Raw genomic sequence first — 20,671 nt, forward strand, 5'->3', positions numbered from 1 at the left:
AAGTATACTTTATACTTGCTTGAAATATTCGCGTTATTCTTGAAATAGATAGATTTTATATTTGATCCTTGTATTTTAGAATTATGGTCATTAATTGTTTTCTCTGAAAAACAATATTTGAATATAATATTTTAAGTATTCATTTCACTTTGTGTTTGATATTTCTCTTAACTTTTTCCTATCGAATAAAAGATGGGCAATAGTAATGACAAGACTTGGAGAACCATGACTAACGTTACCTCGGAATACTTTTAACGGATTGACATGTATTCACTTCGTGTCATCCGTTCTTGTCTCCTTCTTATTTCCTTATTTTTCAAGGACGCACATGAATTGTAATGAGAAACAGTGATGGCGGTGCATTTCAATTACTTTTAAAGGTCTGGTATCAATTGTATCGTAGGCTAATAACTGCCATTGTTAACCAAAATCAAGAAAATAAGAGACATCATGTCAATTCGGCAATTGTCATCGAAATTGAGAAATTAATTAAGCAATTGAAGAAAAAGAAAGCTGTACAATAAGTGGGTTGAAGTCATATGGAAAGGTCAAGACATCTTTATAACCCATAGAATTTGCAATCAGAATGTAAATTTAATCCAAACAAAATGACGCGGAATGGGTGCCAATGTATCACCAATTTTTTCCATTGATTATTATGATAATTAATACGTGCATACTAATTCAAAATTTTTATCCATATTTCGGTCACTTTGGTCCAGAAATCATCCCTTTCAATTTTCTGATTTTTTAGCTATGAAAAATTATTCCAAAACTATTGAAAAATTCGAAAAAAATGCTAAATATCCAGAACAACCTACTTAAACAACCCCCCCCCCCCTCCACTCTCCGCCAGAAATTTTAATACTGAAATTCTACTAATTCTACTAATGTTTACATGAAAGACTGAGTAGAAGATGAAGACACTGAGTGTTAGATAAGTCAGTAGTGATAGGAACGCGGGTCGACAAGCATGAAGAGATCATGTTTAAGAGAAGTATTCCATGCCCTGAGAGAATGGCACGGCGTCTTGATATCAGATCTGCCATCGTACACGGATGATATAGGTTTAAACAATAACTTCAAACTCTCAATTTAAATTACAGAAATGCTGCTGAAAGAGCCGCGGCGTGTTTACACTGATATCATCCATCTGTGTTAACGTGAAATGTGATTAATTACCCTCTTGGTGAGAGGTGCTGCTTCTGCGTGGGTAAACAATATTACATGTTTGTGTTGTCTCTGGTCTTTAAATGTATCAACATGTGTTGTCGTTGGGGCTCATAGCCGCTACGTCCACGTGATCTTTTACCGGCGTTCCGCAATTTTTATTGGAAGTCTACTCTCACTTGTGAATTACGGAATTGTCACGTTTTTTGTTTAACTTTTTGTTTGCGTGTAGTCGAGACCAGGGCCCGGCATACTTCCAATCCACAACTTATTTGCAAGTCGCTTAAATCCATCAGCAATGAAGATAGTTTTCCTCTCAAAAACGAGAAAACTTTGAACGGTAATCCTTTGGGCCAGTAATCAATTACTTGGACTGTCCTGAAATTTACTTATCGGACATTAAAAGTATTTTAAATAAAATATTCAAGACAGAGTTTATCAAAAAAAAATCTTTATTAAAATTTCGTTTACCAAACTTTACATTTATAACAAAGGTACAGTAAATTCTATAGTTAGATAACGGGCCCGCAATCTCTAACTTAATAATATACATCTACCTTACTTCATATTTACCTAAACTTAAGAATACTCTTTGCCATCCCTGTTCTTGAGGAGGGACGACCGCGTCGTTTAGCGCTCTGGGCTTTGACTTGCCCGGCACAAATGCCAGAAGGGCCGAAAGCAAAGATAACCGGGGCAGCTTTAATACCAGGTACCGCAGATGTGGTGGGGCCTGTTATCTTGAACGGCTTAGAACGAGGCTTACCGACTACGCCGTATGCACGCCTTTTCTCCCTTCTGATGTGACGCCTGGCGGTGGCTCTCAATTGATGATCACCGCGACATACATCACGCCATTGGCGGGATACTTGGGCCGCATTCAGGAGTGAGCGTGGATCTAACATCCTGAAAATATTCTGGGTTATTTCCACTGGCAGACTTACAACTGGATTAAATTCAGGTTTGCATACACCAATAAGGCGCATCAGCTTTCCAAAGAATTCCATGTTGCTATTGCTGGAGGAAACCGGAGAATGATCTCTGCTGTTGCGGACTACCTCTTTATACCATCCTCCCCACTCCTCATCTTCCCCCACTCGTTTTACCCCCTCCCCTCCTACTCCCACTCCTGGAATATTGTCCCGACCAATCGTTGATCTCCAAATTATTTACATCTGATTTTTTCTTTCCAGAATACTACATTTATTTCGTATTCAAACGTTGTAATAAAAATAAACAAAGCATAAAAACACCGCACTATAAAAATAGTTGAATATTCATGAATTTGTGGGAACCAATTGAGTGATCCTAGTTTTAAAATAGCGAAGAAAGTGGGTGACTTCTCAATTATTTCGTATTCCTGTTATAAGACTCCTATTGAATTCAAATATTGACGAAATGCGTTCCGAACTTTTCTCCAAATTTTCCCAACTTTTCAGGAATTACTTTTTTCAAGGAGTATCACTCATATTTGAATTCGACGCGCTCTCATGCTCCTTCACTAGGTTTTGTGAGACGTCGCCATAGTTTTCAGATGCGTGCGCAGAAACTGTGGTTAACTGTCAATTAGCACTAACAAATGAAAAACCCCGTGGTCTTTTAATATAGGGAGAAAATGAGACACGGCATATATGCGTTGTCTTCTTCATAATTAAAACAGCTGAGTAGTTCAGTCTTTTACATAAATAGCAATTAAATGGTTATGGGGATTATTGATGTGTATATTCGCACGTCATTTCCTTGATAGATCAAACATAGTGTTGACTCAGGGTTAATTCACGGTTAACTCTGGATTGATGGAAAAAACCTACAGATAACAGAGAGAGACGGATTAATTTCCGTAAGCCCAGAGTCAACCCAAAATAAAATCTGCATTTGATGCATCAAAATGTGGGGATGTTCCGCAAACTCTTCGACAAAATTCAATTTTTTTCAAAATTTTCCCTACGTTTTTTCTGAAGTTTTAAAACAATCACAAAACAGTTGAAAAAAATGCATGAAAATGATTGCATCACCACGAAATCTCGTGAACTATTAAATAATGACAAAACGTGAGACCATTAAATTTCATCATTCAATTCCATCGATGATTTGCCAGAAAAATTAAAAAAAAAACGCGAATTTCTTTTAATTGTTTGTCGGGAATCCTTAATACGTAAAACTCTTTTTGTTTAATTTTTTACGATGAATAATTGAAAAAAGTAGATGTAATGTGATGATTTTCCGTTTCAGGTTGCCCGTTTGAACTTGAGATTCGAAAAATTATTGTAACTTTTCACGTATTTAAAAGTCACGGATTACATTTTTTTAAATCAACGGTTATTGGGGGTTTATCTTAACGGCAGATTATATTCCAAATAAAAATGGTTTACGGTGGAAGCTGCATTATTGAATACATTATATATTACATAGATTAATTAAGAGTACTTAGAACGGAACATATATAGTTATATTTTAGCTGTCCATACACAATGCAATTAATCAAGTACGACTAGATGCTGTCGAAAGATCGTATTTTAATCTCGGCCCAAGATATTTCCCAAGACATAAACTTTTTACAGACATTGCCGTGCGCCACCAACTTTAACACTTTCAGTTATTTGTATTGAATTTCTCCTCTGTTCTATAACTATTGAATAAAGAAAATTCATACCCGATAACAAGTTCTGTCAATTCTTCGTTACACTTCATTATACTTTGCATATCCTTCGAGAAGTCCTTGCATATCTTTGCCAATTCTTATCGAAAATAATGGAATAGCGAACAATTGTTAATTACCAAAGTTTATATCAATGCGTTTTCACTTGACGTTGAATCGATTCAAATCAGTTCGATCAACAATTAGTCATGAAAATTGTACGCCACATGGAGTAATTAGTCCTGAGTCAATCACTCCTTTCCAAATGATAAGATCGTATTCTTAAACTCGACCAAGCGATTTCCAAGTCATCTGCGTTGATTTTCATTAGAAAATTAATGATTGATTGCTCCTGGTAATTACATGAACGTCTGGATCAGGTAATGTAGGATTCCTCAATATCTTTTTTACTCTTGTCATTTCTTTATTAACAGCCAACCTTTCAGCGACTGAGATATGAATGAGAATCTCTATTTCGATGACCGGCAAAGAAGAGTACAGACCTATCGTAAAACTAATTACAAAATATTTAAACATATGACACTTGTAACTAAAAAATTTAAAGAAATTCATTACAAAAATATAATAAAAATTAAGCAGCTTACCATTGCTCTCGAGGAGATTGAGTGACAGGTGGATGCAATAGTAAGCTACGTATTTTTTATTATTTTTGTAGCAAACTTGGTAAATTCCTTTTAAATAATATCGATCTTTAGCGCCCTTCTATAATTTTTCCTCTTTTTTTTCATTTCTTTTTCATGTCCATTCAAATGCTTCTCGCAACACAAAATCGATCCCAAATTTTAATGTATTTTAAGTTAAAAAGATAAAATTTAAACAAAAGTCGACGTTCGATAGATAGTCCACCCGGGTCTTAAGTTCATTTGAAATTCTGGTGAAATCGAATTACCCTAAAAGTGAAATTATATTTATTAAAAGTCCTTTCAAAAATACTTTTCAATAGGAAATTATGGAAATTATTGGCATTTTGCAGGTCTGCATATTTAGCGTAAAGTTCGTAAACTATTCCCGTAAACTCGACGCCAAAAGTTGCCGAAAGTTGCCGAAAATTGGACAACATTCCAGGACCTGTTTGTGGGTGAATTAAAAATCAGAACTCTTATTCACTTATTTACCTTGACTGTTTGCCTCTCGGAGTGATGCACTAAAATCGATTAAGTCCGTGATAAACTCGCCTGGAGCGATATATGAGCTCAATGTGTCCAACATCATCATCACGGTTTTTAATTTATCCACATCATCGGTTTTATTTTATACAGTTGTTTTTATTGCTTAAAAATTCTTTCTCTGAATTTGTCTTGCGGTTTTTCTACATTGCATAATATTTAATTCTTCGAGATGGAGTAAAAAAAGACAAACAAAATAATCATGCCTTTTAATATTAATGATTTATTATCAGCAAATAATTTAATTGTAATCCTCCTGGATTTAAGAATATAAATAAAATAATCTATTTGTTAATGGAAATTTCAGTTCCAAATTCCTCGGAGTTTTTCAATTTTTTTATCAGTGTAATGTAAATTATTGTTAATTATGGACTTGCAGTTGATTTCAATTAACAACAGTCATTACATTTTTTATTTATCCTCAGAATTCCAGAGAATTAAGGATGGAATAATAATTGAATTTTCGATTGACTGAAAATTCAGGGAAATTATTGCTTGAATTTCCAATATTTTTACGGTTTTGTTTGTACTATATCGATCTGAAAATGGATAATTAAAAGAATATTCAAGAGAATGAGTGATTCGTCGATTAATATTTATTAGAAAATTCAAGTTTTGTTACTGGAAATTTCAAGTGTAATTGTCTGAAACGGCAAATATTTCGTGCTAATTTGTTGTTAACATATTTATAGTAACGTATCGTAAATTTGGTATTAATTAAATAAACGGGAGAAATTGGTAATATATAACTGGAAAAAAAAGGCTCCATTACCGATAAAATTGAAAAAGCCGGTCGTATCCTTATAAAGAGACACTCGTCTCATAACGAAGGTCAAACCTGCATCTTCATCCTCAGGCAATGATTTATAACCTGCTTACCCAAATAAAAATAAATATTTTGCAGCCGAGCAGGAGCTCAAAGTGATAAATCTCCGGTCATTATCCATCGGTAATTTTTTTTATCATCATTACAACATACCGAGTAACTGCACATCCAATCATTTCCAATCATTTTTTCCAACGGATTCATTTACATCTTTGGATACAAATGTCTGTTGAAATGTATGAAAGAATTCGTTAATTACAAAATTTCTATAACTTTTCCACATTTGATGGTTATTTCTCAGCAAACTTGTGAGAAGGATAAAACTAGTTTCCAAGTTATTTGATAATCAACCGACAATTTCATCTTGCTTCACTGTAGATTTTTTCTGAATTATTCGTTGCTGAATATTTAATATTATGTTCTAGTTAATCCATTTAATCAATTTTAAAAAGCAAACATGTTATAGAGATTATAAGAAATGACAATTTTTTATTAATTTTTTGTTATTGCATATTTGTTGTCATTGAATTAAAAATAGATCATAATTCACAAACGTTTTGTCAGGCCTCTAGTGCTAGTCCTTATTATGAAAGTAGAAACACAAGAATGAAGTTCGCCCGAGTCGAAATATCTCGAAGCGCGCAGGACTAACTTCTCATTGGTCAACTCGGCCCGCCAAATTCAAATTCGCCGCACGGGGTGCGCAGTAGATCTCGTATAAATAAAAATGCAATAAAAACATCGCTAAAATAGAAAAATATTTGGAATTAAGAAGAAGCGGATGTGTCTTTCGAGCGCAGTTTATTTACTTTACGCGATAATAATTCAGTATTACCTCATTTGCAATAATATCCTCCAAAATTACGTAAATTCGGAATTGATTGAATAATAAATAAAAATATTGAGTCCCAATGATTTCATATACGAACGGAATTGTGTAAAAATATCGGGATAATATCCCAAATGTCGATTAAACGGGCGCAGTTAATAGTGAATGTATCTTCTGTAATTTTTCGGATGATTATAACTTGTGAAGAATTTCGTTGTCAAAATGAATGCTCCAGACATGAGGGACACTGCACATTCTTTAGTACCTTTGAGCAAGATATATTCATCGAGTGACTGTATCTTTTACTTTCACTAACTTACGTTTTCGATTCCCTCCTCTCTCCCTTCCACTTTTATACGACTTATAAAATTTTGCGCATGCCTACTAGAATTTGGATATTCAACATGGATGATTGATCTACAAGTATAAACATTACCCATGCAATTCATTTCTTTTCAGAATTACCATTGACAATTAGAAAATTTACCACTGGCGTAATTATTCATATCTATTATTTCAATAATCATTTCTCACAGGCTCTTTAGAACATATAAAACATTTCTTTTGTGAAGAATGTATACTATATCTAATTAAATGTCAAATAAATTAAATGATGAAATAAAATGAAATATGTGTTATAGGATATAATTATTTGAAGTGAATGAAGCGACTGATTGTGCTATATCTTCTCGTGATTTCACGTGAAAAAAATTCCCTGAATTTCACAAATTTCCCTCTCAAATTCAAAACGAACAATCACAAACAGAAAGTGATTATTCTCCAGCTACATCCTTTTTAACTATTCGCCATAAAAATTTAAACAAAAACTGCCAAGTAAATATTTTACACGACAACAATCTTAAGCACAATACCACTTATCTGGCATTAGAATTTTTTTTTTTCAGTGTCCCTCAATTTCTCTCGACCATGATAGAATAGAGTTCTTCAATGAAATGATGAAATTATTCAATAATCACGAGTACATAACGGAACATTATTGATTGATTTATGGACATATAAAAGGAGGTAAATATCATTGATGATTTTATTATCTTCAAGAACTCACCGATCGTTGTAGTAAGAAACGAGTAAGTTATCCACGTTTCCTTAAACAAGTAATTAATAGCACTCATCAATAAAGGCTTATTGAAAAGAGGGATAATTTTCTTTGTATGTTTAATGACTCATTCATTCACATTTTCTGATCTGGAGATATAAATCAATTATAAAACCAACAAATACTGTTGATTATTTTTCCAACGCAAATATCGACCAATAGAATTGCACCATTCGACGTCACTACAACCTACATGGTATTATTATTATTATTACTGATGATTTTTTGATGATTCTCTCTGGTAGTCGCTATATAAAAAATAAAACCATTATCTAGTCAAATTAACTCCACGACAAACTGACAGATATGACATTTTTATTTCTCAACTGTGAATTAAAAAGTCACTTTCCTGCCCATTGCGAAGAAAAATAATTTATGTCATAGGTGCCCGTAATCATGCGGTTCTAATCTCACTTCGCTCGACAGAATCAAGATACACGACAGCGTATCGGCCAAGTGGACGTTTTGTCGGTGTGACGTCACAGGCCGATGCTGTCGCGTATAATATACAGGACACAACTACTCCCCGAATGTGTTTGAATTTTTTCCTCGTAACACGAGAATTTTTCGCGAAATTCGGATTACGGGCCCAAACACATAAAATAGTGTACGAAACACGTGCGTTATGGATTTTATGTCATCGCGGACGGTAAAACGCGTTTCTTAACCTCGTTTAACCTCCCTAAAGCCGCATTCGTCAGATTCACTTTTTCCGTCCTAGGCATAAAAAATACTATTTTGACTCGTGGAATTATAAAACTCGCCTTAGGGCCGTGTTACAACCTTCCCACGAGCCAGAAAATTTATTCCGTACTTGTTAAATATACTAGTCCGCAACTCGGGCAGAAAGTGATTTTTAGCATGTAGGATTATATTACTCACTTTCGTCTGGTGCTATTAACCTCTCAGACGCCAAAAATCACTCTTCCGCACTTGTTACGAAATATACTATCCCTCTAACCGTAATCTGTTCGATGGAAATTATTGCCGGTATGTTCCACATAAGATACCTAGCGATAGAAAAATTTCCGAATAAAAATTTCCAGCGTTTCAATATTCACGTGAATTCAGCACTTCAGGAGAGCCATAACTATTAATAAAATTATAAAATGCGCCTTTCAGGTTTACCAGGTGGACACCTGATCAGGACTAATTGCTATCAGGCTTACCTGCTAAGGTTGACATTACGCCTCGTTTTCAAGGTCCTGGTCAGGAAATCGTAGTCTCGAAACTGATCAGAGCCCTATTTCGTTGCCGTAAGGGCAAAGTAAACTATTTAAAGACCTGATAATGTTCGCCAGATAAAAACCTCAGCTCACCATTATATTTTAGTCCTGATCTCGACCTCAGCAGGCAACCCTATGAGGACCTTACATTCCAATCTAGCAACCTCATAAAGACTTTGTGAGACTGGCGTCATTTGTACTCGGATAGAACGAGGCGGAAATGAAACCATTTTAAATGTTTAAGCTCGAACGATTATTAACTATTTTTTAACGATATTCATAAGATAAACTCATTAATTCAAACCATTAAAACCGTTCGGCCCGAGGTATATTATTCGGAGACTACGATTCCGATTTTTTATCCACTCCCGCGACGCGAATCGTAAAAATGACTTGAAAGGACAGGTAAGATTTACGGAATGTTACAAAAAATTCTAGGTTTTTAATTATTTAGATTAAGGTGTAGATATTGTAATATTTTATATGTCAGGAGAAAGATAAAAATGAAATAATAATAAATGAATGTGCGTCAATCAGAGGAGGGATATTTAAAAGACAGAAGAAGGTATAAATGATAGAAATTGAATAATAATTCGTGGAATTCCTGAGAGGTTTTACAGTTTTCAGAAAAATTACGGAATTTTTTCGTATTTTTTTTAGTGAAACGTTTCAGATTTTTCCGTAAAATTTCTTGTGGTACAAGTGAATAAAAATGCTTTTTCCATGTTGGGTCATAAAATTTTGGACGATACATGTGAAAACGTGTACTTTCTGGTGAATGTCATTATACCCCTGCACATCCATCAGGAGTTATTTTTCAAACTGGTATGATAATAAACTATTCGATTTACACTATCAGCAACTTTTGGGAATTTCAGTCACATGGTCGTCTGAACTTCCAATGATTTTTTTTTTAACTATTTATTTTATATCGCTTCGAGTCATGACTATGTGGCGATTGATCAAAACTTTAAAAATGGTGGGATCTCACTATTCTATCTGTGAGGCAATTACCTTCCAATAATTAATTGATATTGTTTAATGAAAAGCTTGAATGTGAAAAAATTGGGATTTTTCATGGCACCGATCATCGATTTTTCAACGGAACGACTGAATTTTTTAAACTCATAACAAATATCAAATAGTTTTCAGCAGACCGTGAACTCCACGAAATGAATAATTGCAATTTTTTAAGTTTTTAAGGTTTACCAAATCCGTATTGACCAGAAAATAGAAAATGACCGCTGAATTAACCCCTCCAGAAATTCTATGCGATTTTATCGTTAAAAATTTCAAGTCTTATGACTTGATAGGTGTCTAAATCTTTGTACGTTTGATCTTCAAATGAAGAGAAATTATGGAAAATTAAGGCGATGAAAATGGAGAATGATAAGAGAAATTGAACAAATTTCTTTTAGCTTAAAATGTCAAGTGTAATTTTCTAAGAGTGATCGATTTCTAAGGATCGATTCGATTCGATTCTTTCTTAAGACGCGGATGATCGGTACGTTAAAATCACCTCGGGGATCAGGACGATTGCTGAAGGTGCGAAGACGGTCAAACCTCGCATAGATTCATAAAGAACGAGAACTACTGGATAGTTATCCAAATCTTTGTACAATTAAACTCCAACTGAGGGGAAATGATAAAAAATTAGTGAGTATTCCTAGCAGATGATGAGGAAGGTTGCTAAAAATGTGAGACGGATAACGATTTTAAAAAATCCTTCATTTCAAAAATAGACAATAGTCCACCAAAGGCTGGTATGGGAGCGGAATTTTTTTACTTTTTACTTTTACAGTCGATTTAAAATTCTTTAACAATATCCTAGACATGTCGTCAAAATGAATAAACCAAAAAAAATCGATCTTTTCAAACTGGGGAACCCATGTAACCCCTTAAAATGCATTCAATTATTTCAAAAGTCGTCATTTTGTTTAATCTCCTAACATGCAGATAATTTCTCAATCATTTCTATAAAATATTAAATATCTTCTATTGATTTGACTACAATAAAAAAAAAAAGTAATTTTTCGTGATCTCTAATTTTGCTAAAAATGGAGGTGGACAATAGATGATAGGCGGATTGAATAAAATTCATTCAGCTAGAACCGTCAAGTGTAATTTTCCCAGAGTGCATTGGAGCGCAATGACCCAAAGGATCGAAATTTCTTCTGAATGCCCGGATGATCAGTGGGTAAAAATAACCGCAAGGATCAGGACAATCGCTGAAGGTTCAAAGACGGTCAAACAACTCGTAAATTTGTGGAGAACTAAAAATACTGGATAATACAAATGTATTAGTTTGTAAATGTTTGGTGAGCGTGGAGAGCATATATATTGAGAGAAGGGGAAACACGACACGCCACTCGAAAGTACAGCCTCCGCGCTTGCAGTGGTGGTGTGCTTCAGCCTCTTTCTCCTTTTAATTCCTTTTTTTAATATCAACTACCTCGACGTTGGAATTTTGTGCACCGCAGTTGTTGCTGACTTTTCATTCATTGAAGTACATCGGGAGAAACATGAGGCTCTCATTCATCATGTAAGTACACACCAATCACTAATCAATAATCACTAATAACTTTTTTTCAAATCAATACTATATCCTCGATGAAACTATTCCTCCACGACTGTTCCACTTTGTCCCCTTTCCCCACTCTATTTTTTTACGGAATTACTGAAAATAGCAATATCTCATTCAATTGAGATATTGTAATTAAAAATCAAGTGCACAAGGACAATTTATTCATTTTAATCGCAAGATTACTCTGACTACTCTGGGGTAATGCTGAAGATTAAGTAATTAATATCATCGTAAGTATAAATAATCCTCGCGTGAATGCATTGAGAGTGAAAACATATGGTATATAGCAAATTGGAAAGTGGTTTTTAGTTAAAATCACGCGACGTGGGTCTGCCGGTTTATGGGATATGTGTGAGAAGTCCTTGTGGACTTCAATTGCGATTGAAATCCTTGAAAAAATTGATACCAGTGAGATTATCGGGAGAATGCTTTTGTTACTATGAAACGAGAATATTATAGAGCTAATGTTCAACAGCGGTCATTATTTTCTAGAGTGAAAGATCCTGCAAGAGATTTATTAATATATTTACCAAGAAGAATTTTGACAATTGAATTTTGCCATTTTACCGGTTACTTTACATTTCCCTAGATTCACTTATAAATAAATAATCACAAATTTTCCATAAATACCAATTATCAGTGGTCATTGATTATTATAAATAATTAAACGACTAGGTGCGAGTGGTTTTTGGGAAATAATCAGTGCGAAATTTTCGAGACAGTGATTTATGAGACAGCGAATTCTGGGATTTCCTTACTCTCGCATTTTTTAATCTAGAAATTCTTGATAAAATTCTTCTCACGTAGAGGACAATGGTGAAGGTACATACCGTTGTAATGCTAAACTACGCCTAGGAAAAAATAAAGAAAATAAAAAGCAGAAAGGTACCGTGATAATGCCAATGGACGTGTCTTCCTGCACGACTAGTCAATAACGATTATAAAGTTAGTGAAGGAGTTATGCAAAACACTCTCTCGTTCAACTTGTAAGTGATGGAAAACCAGGAAATGATTATTAGTATGCAAGCTCGTTGAAAGCCTACACGATACAGAATTGTTCTCGATAAATCTAGGTATATTGAAATTTTTAGTGTTCATGTTGCCTTGAAATTCCGATAGCACGAAGAATGCTGATAATTGTTTTCATTAAAAATATGTACAACGTACCAGCTATTAATTATATCACTCAGTGCTAATGAAAATAATTGAGTATTTAAAGGATTTTGAAGATTGAAAATTTGCCATTAGCGATTAGCCATTAACAATCTTCGAAAGTCATAAACTTCATTCAACAGTCTATTATATTCTATACTCTATATAATAAGAAGAGAAATAGAAAGTGTTTATGACTTTTCCGTGAGAATTTTTTCTTGATTGAAAATACACATTGTAGTTGCAATCTCTAGGTTTTGTTATTTTTTATTGATTTCGATAATTATGGCATAAGCCTACAGAGGTCTCAACGATATTTCATAATGTTAGATAAAAATTGGGGCGTTATACAAGAGTTAAAGAGATCTATGAATTTTCTAAAATCTAATCCTTCCTATTCTAAAAAGGATAACATCGAGAGTATCGATATCTCGAAAGTCTGTCACGCTTACTCCTCATTGGTTTAGACGCCTGAGGCGGCTAATTTGAATTGGAACTCACTTAAATTAACAATTTTTAATCATGATTTTTATTGTTCTTCTGTGAATTTAATTAAATGAACGATATGTTAAAGTTGTGAAGACTTTTCGCATTCCATTATGCGAATTTCATTCTTTTCACCGTGGAAAATAAATTTTTTATCTACTATCTTTCACATAAAAAAATTAATCCTATTCTAAAAAGGATAAACATCGAGACTATCGATATCTCGAAAGTCTGTCAGGCTTACTCCTCATTGGTTTAGACGTCTGAGGCGGCTAATTTGAATTGGAACTCATTTAAATTAACAATTTTTAATCACGATTTTTATTGTTCCCGTGTGAATTTAATTAAATAAACGATATGTTAAAGTTGTGAAGACTTTTCGCATTCCATTATGCGAATTTCATTCTTTTCGCCGTGGAAAATAAATTTTTTATCTACTATCTTTCACATAAAAAAATTAATATCAATAGATAATCGAAAGATAATAAAGCTGTATAAATGTTTATCGTTAATGAAACGTAAAAATGGTAAATTATCGGATGTGATAGCCATTTCCAGTCCGAATGAGATGCAGAAAGTTTCGGGAAAGTTTAGATTAATGCCAAAAGCTTTTTTTTTCTGCACAGACTTGTGTAAATTACAATATCAGGGATTAATTGGTGATATGGAAATGATATTGAATTTGACGTTGTGAACCTGACCTATTAATCATTCAGGTGTTCAGTATAAATCCTACGATTTGATTTCTTAATTCTTCTGAATGTTTGATTGCTCCAAATGAATTGATTCATGCCCCACTCATGTGACTATCATTTTTCACTTTCACTGGTGATGTTGCATGTTTCAAACAATCTCTTCACGTGATTAAATCTTTGGGCGTTTAGTACAATCGAAATTCTCAAGTTTGAGTGAATTAAAAAGTTAACCAATTCAGTTACGCAAGTGATAGTTATGAAGAGATTCTGGAAGACTGACATTTATGTCATTTACACTGTTGAAAATTTATTTAAATGTCAATTACCGAGTTATCCGAATTTCCAATATGAGCTTGCGTTATATTTCAATTAACAATCATCATTAAATGTCGCAATTGTCTTGACAATTTAAAAAATCCGAGTTCAAGTCAAACATCAATTGATTTTTCAATGAAACCTTCTATTTTGTTGTTTGAATTTTCAACACTTTTACGTTTGTTCGGTGTCATATCAGCACGGAAATAGAATTAGAAGAGTATTCAAGAAATTAAATATTTTTTTAACGAAGAATTATTTAAAATTTTTAATGTTTACACTTGAAATGTCGAGTGTAATTTTAGAAGAATGTCGATGCAAAAAATGAAATCGTTGTAAACGGATTGAGATTGGATTAATAAAAACTTTGAAGATCGAAATAATCAGTTGATATATAATTTATTAAGTTGTCAATATTTAAAAGCATTGTGTCGAATTTCGTAAGTCAATTTCAATTTTAACTGCAATTTCCTATTTTATTAATTAAATTTTAGGAATTAAATATATATTGAGATTTTTCTGGACTCAATAAATTGGAATGATGGAAAATAAACAATAAATTGAAACAAAAACTTCATAGCTTGAGGAAAATATGTGTCAGCAAGATTCATCTAAACAATTGTCATTAAATGTGTCTAGAAAAAGTGCCGTATTTATATAAAATTCATAATTATTTAGAATTTTTTTATTATTTTATGAGTGTACGACCTGGAGGAAAATTCTTGAGACAAATTCTAGTGCTGGCACGGGAAAGGAGATGTGAATTAACAACTAGGGGATAATTCACTGCTGGTACTAGAAATTATATTGAGTATCACGTGGATTTTTCAATCATTGATTTTAAATATTCACCTTCACATCCCGAGAAATTTTCCTAGAAAACTATAAATTGCGTTATAAATAGCAAAAAAAAAATTCCTTGAATAGTACTGAAATCTCCTCGAAGATTTTCTCTTAGTGCAAGTTTATATGAGGAACCTCAGGAGAAACAGCCAGACTATTGACAGAAAATTTTGCAATCCACAATCACCAGAATTATCTGCCCTTAATTTCTCCTCTAAAATTACTAATTATGGACATACCACATGAAAAATATATAATACATGTATAATCCAAAAATTATAACTGAGATGTCATTTTTTGCCGCAAATATACCTCCAATATATCATATATCTGCACAGATATATCAAAAACATGTCAGATAATGAATTTTTTTGTCAAAATGTGTGAGAAATATATCCGGATATAACTAAGATATATTTCTGCATATTTTTTCCATGTGGAATTACCGAACTCCAAGAATCTTTTATTCCACGAAAATTCCTACTCCTTAATTAACTAATTATTTTCATATATTGATAATTAATGAAGCCGAAACTAGCAGAAGATTTACCAATGAAAAATTAATTTTAGTCAAATATAGAAGTGAAAAAGCTGAAATTTGAACGGACAAATTTCTCATATTTTATTTTATTAACCGAGATATTGTTGTTAAACAACAATATCGACACATAATATCGCATTAAAATCCGACTGAAGCTGAAACAACTGTGAGATATAAAATAATAATGAAGGGAATGATGCAGAATATGTAGAATTTCCCTCACATTTTAATGACATTTTCAATTGTGAAAATTTTATTGTTAAAACAAAATTAATCGCGGTAACTTACGTGTGTGATGAACTACCCAGAGAAAGTGAGTCTCTGCGACTATATACGTGAATGTCACAGGTCAAAAATCCACTTAGTGGTACAGGCGTGACAGGCGCAACGAGTGCATGAAAGAATTTTACATTAAGATGTACATTTTTTTGTCTTTATAAAAATGTTAACCGCTTTCTGAAGAAGTCCACAGCGTTTATAAATTCATGACTTTAATGATGTTGCAGATTACTGGGGCTATGTTTAATAGCTGGCTGCATGTCAGAAGAGGATTATGAGTATGAGGATGAGCCAGCCCCTGCTCCAGTCACCCCAGCCCCTGCTAGACCTGGAAGACTTGGAGGCCTCTTATCTCCACGTGCACGAGCACCAGCTGGTAGAAAAGCATCTGTAAGTACTTATCAAATAATAATTCATCAATTCTCGTGTAAAAGTCTGTAAAAAGTTAATGCGCTGGAAATTGTCTGAGATCAAAGCACAATCCTTTGACAGTATATATTCTCATTTTATTTTGCATTGTGTATGATAGCTTGAATATAACTACATATTTTTCATTCTAACCCATTCTTAATTATGTAAATTCATCAATTTTCTGTTATTATTTCTTAAAAATTAAACGGTCAATCGATGTAATTTTTGTTTGGCTGTATTCAATGATGCGGCTTCTCCCCTAGACAATTTTTATCTGAAAAATTATCGAGCCGTTGATTTTTTTTTAATTCTAAACCGTGACGCTGCGTTTAAGCACGGGAAAAGTTTTCAAAATTTCAAAAATTTCCATCTCAAGTTAAAAACGGACAATCTCAGACAGAAAGTCATAATTTTTCGTTTAATTTCTTCAACTATTCACCAGAAATATTCTAAAATATAAATATTCATAAATCCCTACGAGAGTTGGAAATTCCTTTTAATCGAGTAAAAATTCCTTTTATCGAGTATATTTACTAATTACTATTTCTCCATTTCTTTCTTAATTTCTTCTTCATCCACTAATTTTTCACTTATATTATATTCTCTCTTGCTTATTTTATTCTAAATATCGCTCAACAGCTTTTGTATTGTTGATTCTTGCCCTGTAAATTTTTGTTTAATTTTCTAAACAATAAAATTCGATCCGTATATCTATATATTACTATATATATACATTTATTTTCATTTATAAAAGAAAATTTAGTTGATATTATATATATATATTTATGTAGACGTTTTCCCTGCAGAATCATGAGAGCTACAAAAAAGGCATCCATGAAAATATCATTATCCCCTTTGTTTAAATCTTCACTATTGACTAATCTGGCCTTGAAAAAAATACAACTATCCTAGTTTACCACTTCACAACACAAATAGAATTTTTTTCCCATAATTCATGATTTAATAAACCCATCAAATCGATGGTATCGGAATTTTATTGATAATTCCTTATCAATCCTTAGGAATTCTAAGAATTTCAAGAATCGTATTCTTTTTATTGGTTTTTTTATTATCATCGCAGTTCATGCAATATTATATTAAGGAAAATTATGCAGAACAGCAGAAAATTTCCTTGAAAATGATCTATTGATATTCTCTAATAATATTTCCCAATTTAGAAATAATTATTAAGCCTAAAAATCGAAAAATCCAGTGTGAGCATTCTGGGACTGTTAATTTGGCTGTTAATTGTTTATCATTAATTCGTTATTATCTTTCAAACAAATCTGCTGATAATCGATAAATAATCTGGGGTAAGCGTGATATTTCGGATGTAATTATCCATAATTTTTCTTATAAAAAAATTCCATCATTCACAAAAAAAATCTCATGACATTTTGTCTCCAAGACTATCAATTAGGCTATTAATAGTTTTCCTTTAATTTGTTATTTAATTTCGTTAAATAATCTGCTAATAAACGATAAATGATCTGGGGCAAGCACAATATTTCGGAAGTGGTTATCCATAATTTTTTTTATTAAAAAATTCCATCACTGACAAATAAAATCTTGTGACATTTTGTTTGGAGACTGTTAGTTTCTAAATAATGATCTAATCAATGAAGACTTCATATTTCCACTTGCGAATTACCATAAAATCCTCGTAAAAGAGAGCTAGAAAAATTCTTAGCGTCGGGTACGTCGATTCATACAACTGGAACGAGCAATACATAGAATTTAATTTACAGCCCGCATCGACAACACCAAAGCCAGTTGAGCAACCAGTTGAAGAAGAGTTCGACGAGGGTGAAGAGGTAGTTGATGAAAATCAAGAACCCGAAGAGGCACCATCCACAACTACTGAAGCTACAAAGAAACTTCGTGCTGGAGGAGTTAGGCCTTTTAGGTAGAAAGATATCGAAGATAATTAAACCATAATTAATAGTTAAATCATTCCCACTAAAGACTAATTCATAATAATGTATCAGAAAAATTAAATTACTAAGATTTTTACATGTGCCCTTATCTCAAATAGCAGTAAATCTCATTAAATATTTTTCGATAATCATTTAGTTAATTGTCTTAATTGATTCTTATCTAGATCGAATGAGGATCTCCTTGCTGCTCTCAAACGACGAAGGGCTGAAGCTGGCACACACAAGAAAGAGCATCCCACCACGCAGGCATCTGCAGATTCTTCAGCATCAAAAGCGAAGTAAGTATCCGATGATTTTCCAATGAGCATTAACGGATAAAAATTGACGATGGGATTGTTAACTTTTTTACACTGCTTAGCATTCTCTCTGGGAATCTTTACAGGAAGACCTTATGAAAAATTCTCTATGGGAAATATATTTATTTTTATTTTTACATTTTTCCTTTTTCCTATTACCATTGTTTTCTTACCATGGTTTGATAGGCACCCCTTCGTCTTAGCCTTTTTAGCCTCTCCTACTATCCTCTCTTATTTTTGCCTCTCCTACTATCCTCTCTTTTATTATTGCGGTAGCATGGGCCGACTTTCCATTTTTTCTGCGCCTATGGGAAATATATATATTGCTTATTGAGAAATTGTAATTGAAGATTTTCTTAATGTCCGTCATTTTCTAGAGGAATTTTTTCCATAGGAAATTTTATTACCTATAAGATATGTCTGAATTCTCTGAGAAATCTTGCAGAAAACTCGATAGGACAATCCTCTTGTCGCATCTGTATATTAATTTATAGATATAATTCGAGAGATATTTCGAGAGAAAGATCATTTGGAAAAATAATGCTTGAAGATTCTTCTCGTGAATCATAAAACTCTTTGCTATATCACGATCAACATCCCAATTCCATTTTTTATGCACATCTCCATTGGAAATGACTGATTTTTTTAATTTTGTAAATTCATGTACGATATCAATTAAAAAAAATGTTATAATATATTTTCTGTAGGTTGACAACGTTTTCTCTGAAAAAAACAAAATTTTAATTTTAATTTATTAAAACATTGTTTGAAAAAAAATCGTGTAAGAACTGATTCGATGTGATTTTTTTGTCCAATACATAAAGATATTTTAATAGCTTTAATTAAATAAACAAAATTTTAAATTTTCAGGGCGTCAGGACGTAAAAATAATGAATCAACGACGAGAGCACCAGTCCGAGGTCGATTCGGTGGTAGTACAAGAGGAAAAAACAATCAAGAAGAAGTCCAAGAGTCTCAGCAAGAAGAAATTCAAGTCAAGCCTAAGCCCTATCGCAGAGGTTGAAAAAATTCCAATAAATTGTCAATAAATTTCAATTGTGTTTTTCAAAGTAATGAAATTGAGCTTGAACCCCTGAAACCAACTCAATCAATCCCATTGAGTATTTCTTCATTACTCACTGATGACCCTTTCCGCTATTGATTTATTATAATTTTCTTTAACATGGTTTTGTTTAAATTCTTTGTCCTCTCACTGATACCATGTGATAGACGTTCCTAGTATTTTCTACGTCGTACGATGCAATTCTGTCTCCCTCAATACTTGATTATATTGTTTTTGAAATAGAGGACATTATCATGTACATAAAATGATCAAATTACTGTCGAGCACTTTTTTAATATTAATTATGAATTTTTGTATAAATATAAATTAGTGATAGTAAAAAAACGAATGAATTCCCACAAAAAAAAATAAATAAATGAAAATGCCTTGGAATTTAATTAAACTAACAAATTATTTTTCATTAGCCACGAACTATTTGGAGATTGAAACGATTTTTCATGGAGAAACTTAAATTTTAAACAAAGATGTTGTGATAACAGTTTTTTTTTTCGGTGGAACTCTACTTGTTGCATTAATTTATTCGCATTAATCCTTGAATAATAATTCAATAATTCAACTGTAGAATTCCATGGACTCATCTTTTATATTTCACTCGTGTAGTAAAATTCAGAACTAAAAATCACTTGAGAATTTCGTAACTCGAACACGAGTTACGAGACCTATTCGATTGTCTGAACACCTGCAGATGTTCTCGGTAATAAAATGTATTCGTCGATTGCTGTTGCTCTTTGTAAAGCCTTTGCATCCCAAAAATGTAGTTTAATTTATATCGAGGGTGACCTTTTACGGGTATTTGTCTTCGTGAAAGAGAAAGAATTCATGAAAAGTGCATTCTCATCATCTAGAGAAATTGTCAGTCCCACGAGTGTTGGAATCACGTTTCAAATTGATGAAGACAATGGGGAATAATCGAATGATGCAATGAGGAAGGTGGGCATCAACCTCTGCAGTCAATTAAAATGTCAATACTAGAAAACTATTTGAATTGTCAATGAGAAATTGGGAACGATATTTTGTCGATCGGTAATTTATTCAAGTACTCACAGAGTATTTAC

The 20,671-nt window shown here is 32.8% G+C and overlaps 2 protein-coding genes across 2 annotated transcripts; one reads left to right on the top strand and one right to left on the bottom strand.

Annotated features, from left to right (window-relative positions):
• Nucleotides 1–1,675: 1,675 nt before the first annotated feature.
• On the bottom strand, nt 1,676–2,184 carry LOC105271934 (uncharacterized). Its single transcript, XM_011313763.1, has one exon. It carries the CDS (start codon nt 2,175–2,177, stop codon nt 1,740–1,742), a length of 438 nt encoding a protein of 145 aa, XP_011312065.1. The 5' UTR covers nt 2,178–2,184; the 3' UTR covers nt 1,676–1,739.
• A 9,186-nt stretch (nt 2,185–11,370) lies between these two features.
• On the top strand, nt 11,371–19,588 carry LOC105271936 (uncharacterized). Its single transcript, XM_011313764.1, has 5 exons — nt 11,371–11,535; nt 16,116–16,278; nt 18,048–18,205; nt 18,401–18,514; nt 19,403–19,588. Exons 1-5 carry the CDS (start codon nt 11,516–11,518, stop codon nt 19,554–19,556), a joined length of 609 nt encoding a protein of 202 aa, XP_011312066.1. The 5' UTR covers nt 11,371–11,515; the 3' UTR covers nt 19,557–19,588.
• The last annotated feature ends 1,083 nt before the right edge of the window (nt 19,589–20,671 follow it).

The sequence above is a fragment of the Fopius arisanus genome, unplaced genomic scaffold (assembly GCF_000806365.1).
Source record: "Fopius arisanus strain USDA-PBARC FA_bdor unplaced genomic scaffold, ASM80636v1 scaffold00129, whole genome shotgun sequence".
Taxonomy (NCBI): domain Eukaryota; kingdom Metazoa; phylum Arthropoda; class Insecta; order Hymenoptera; family Braconidae; genus Fopius; species Fopius arisanus.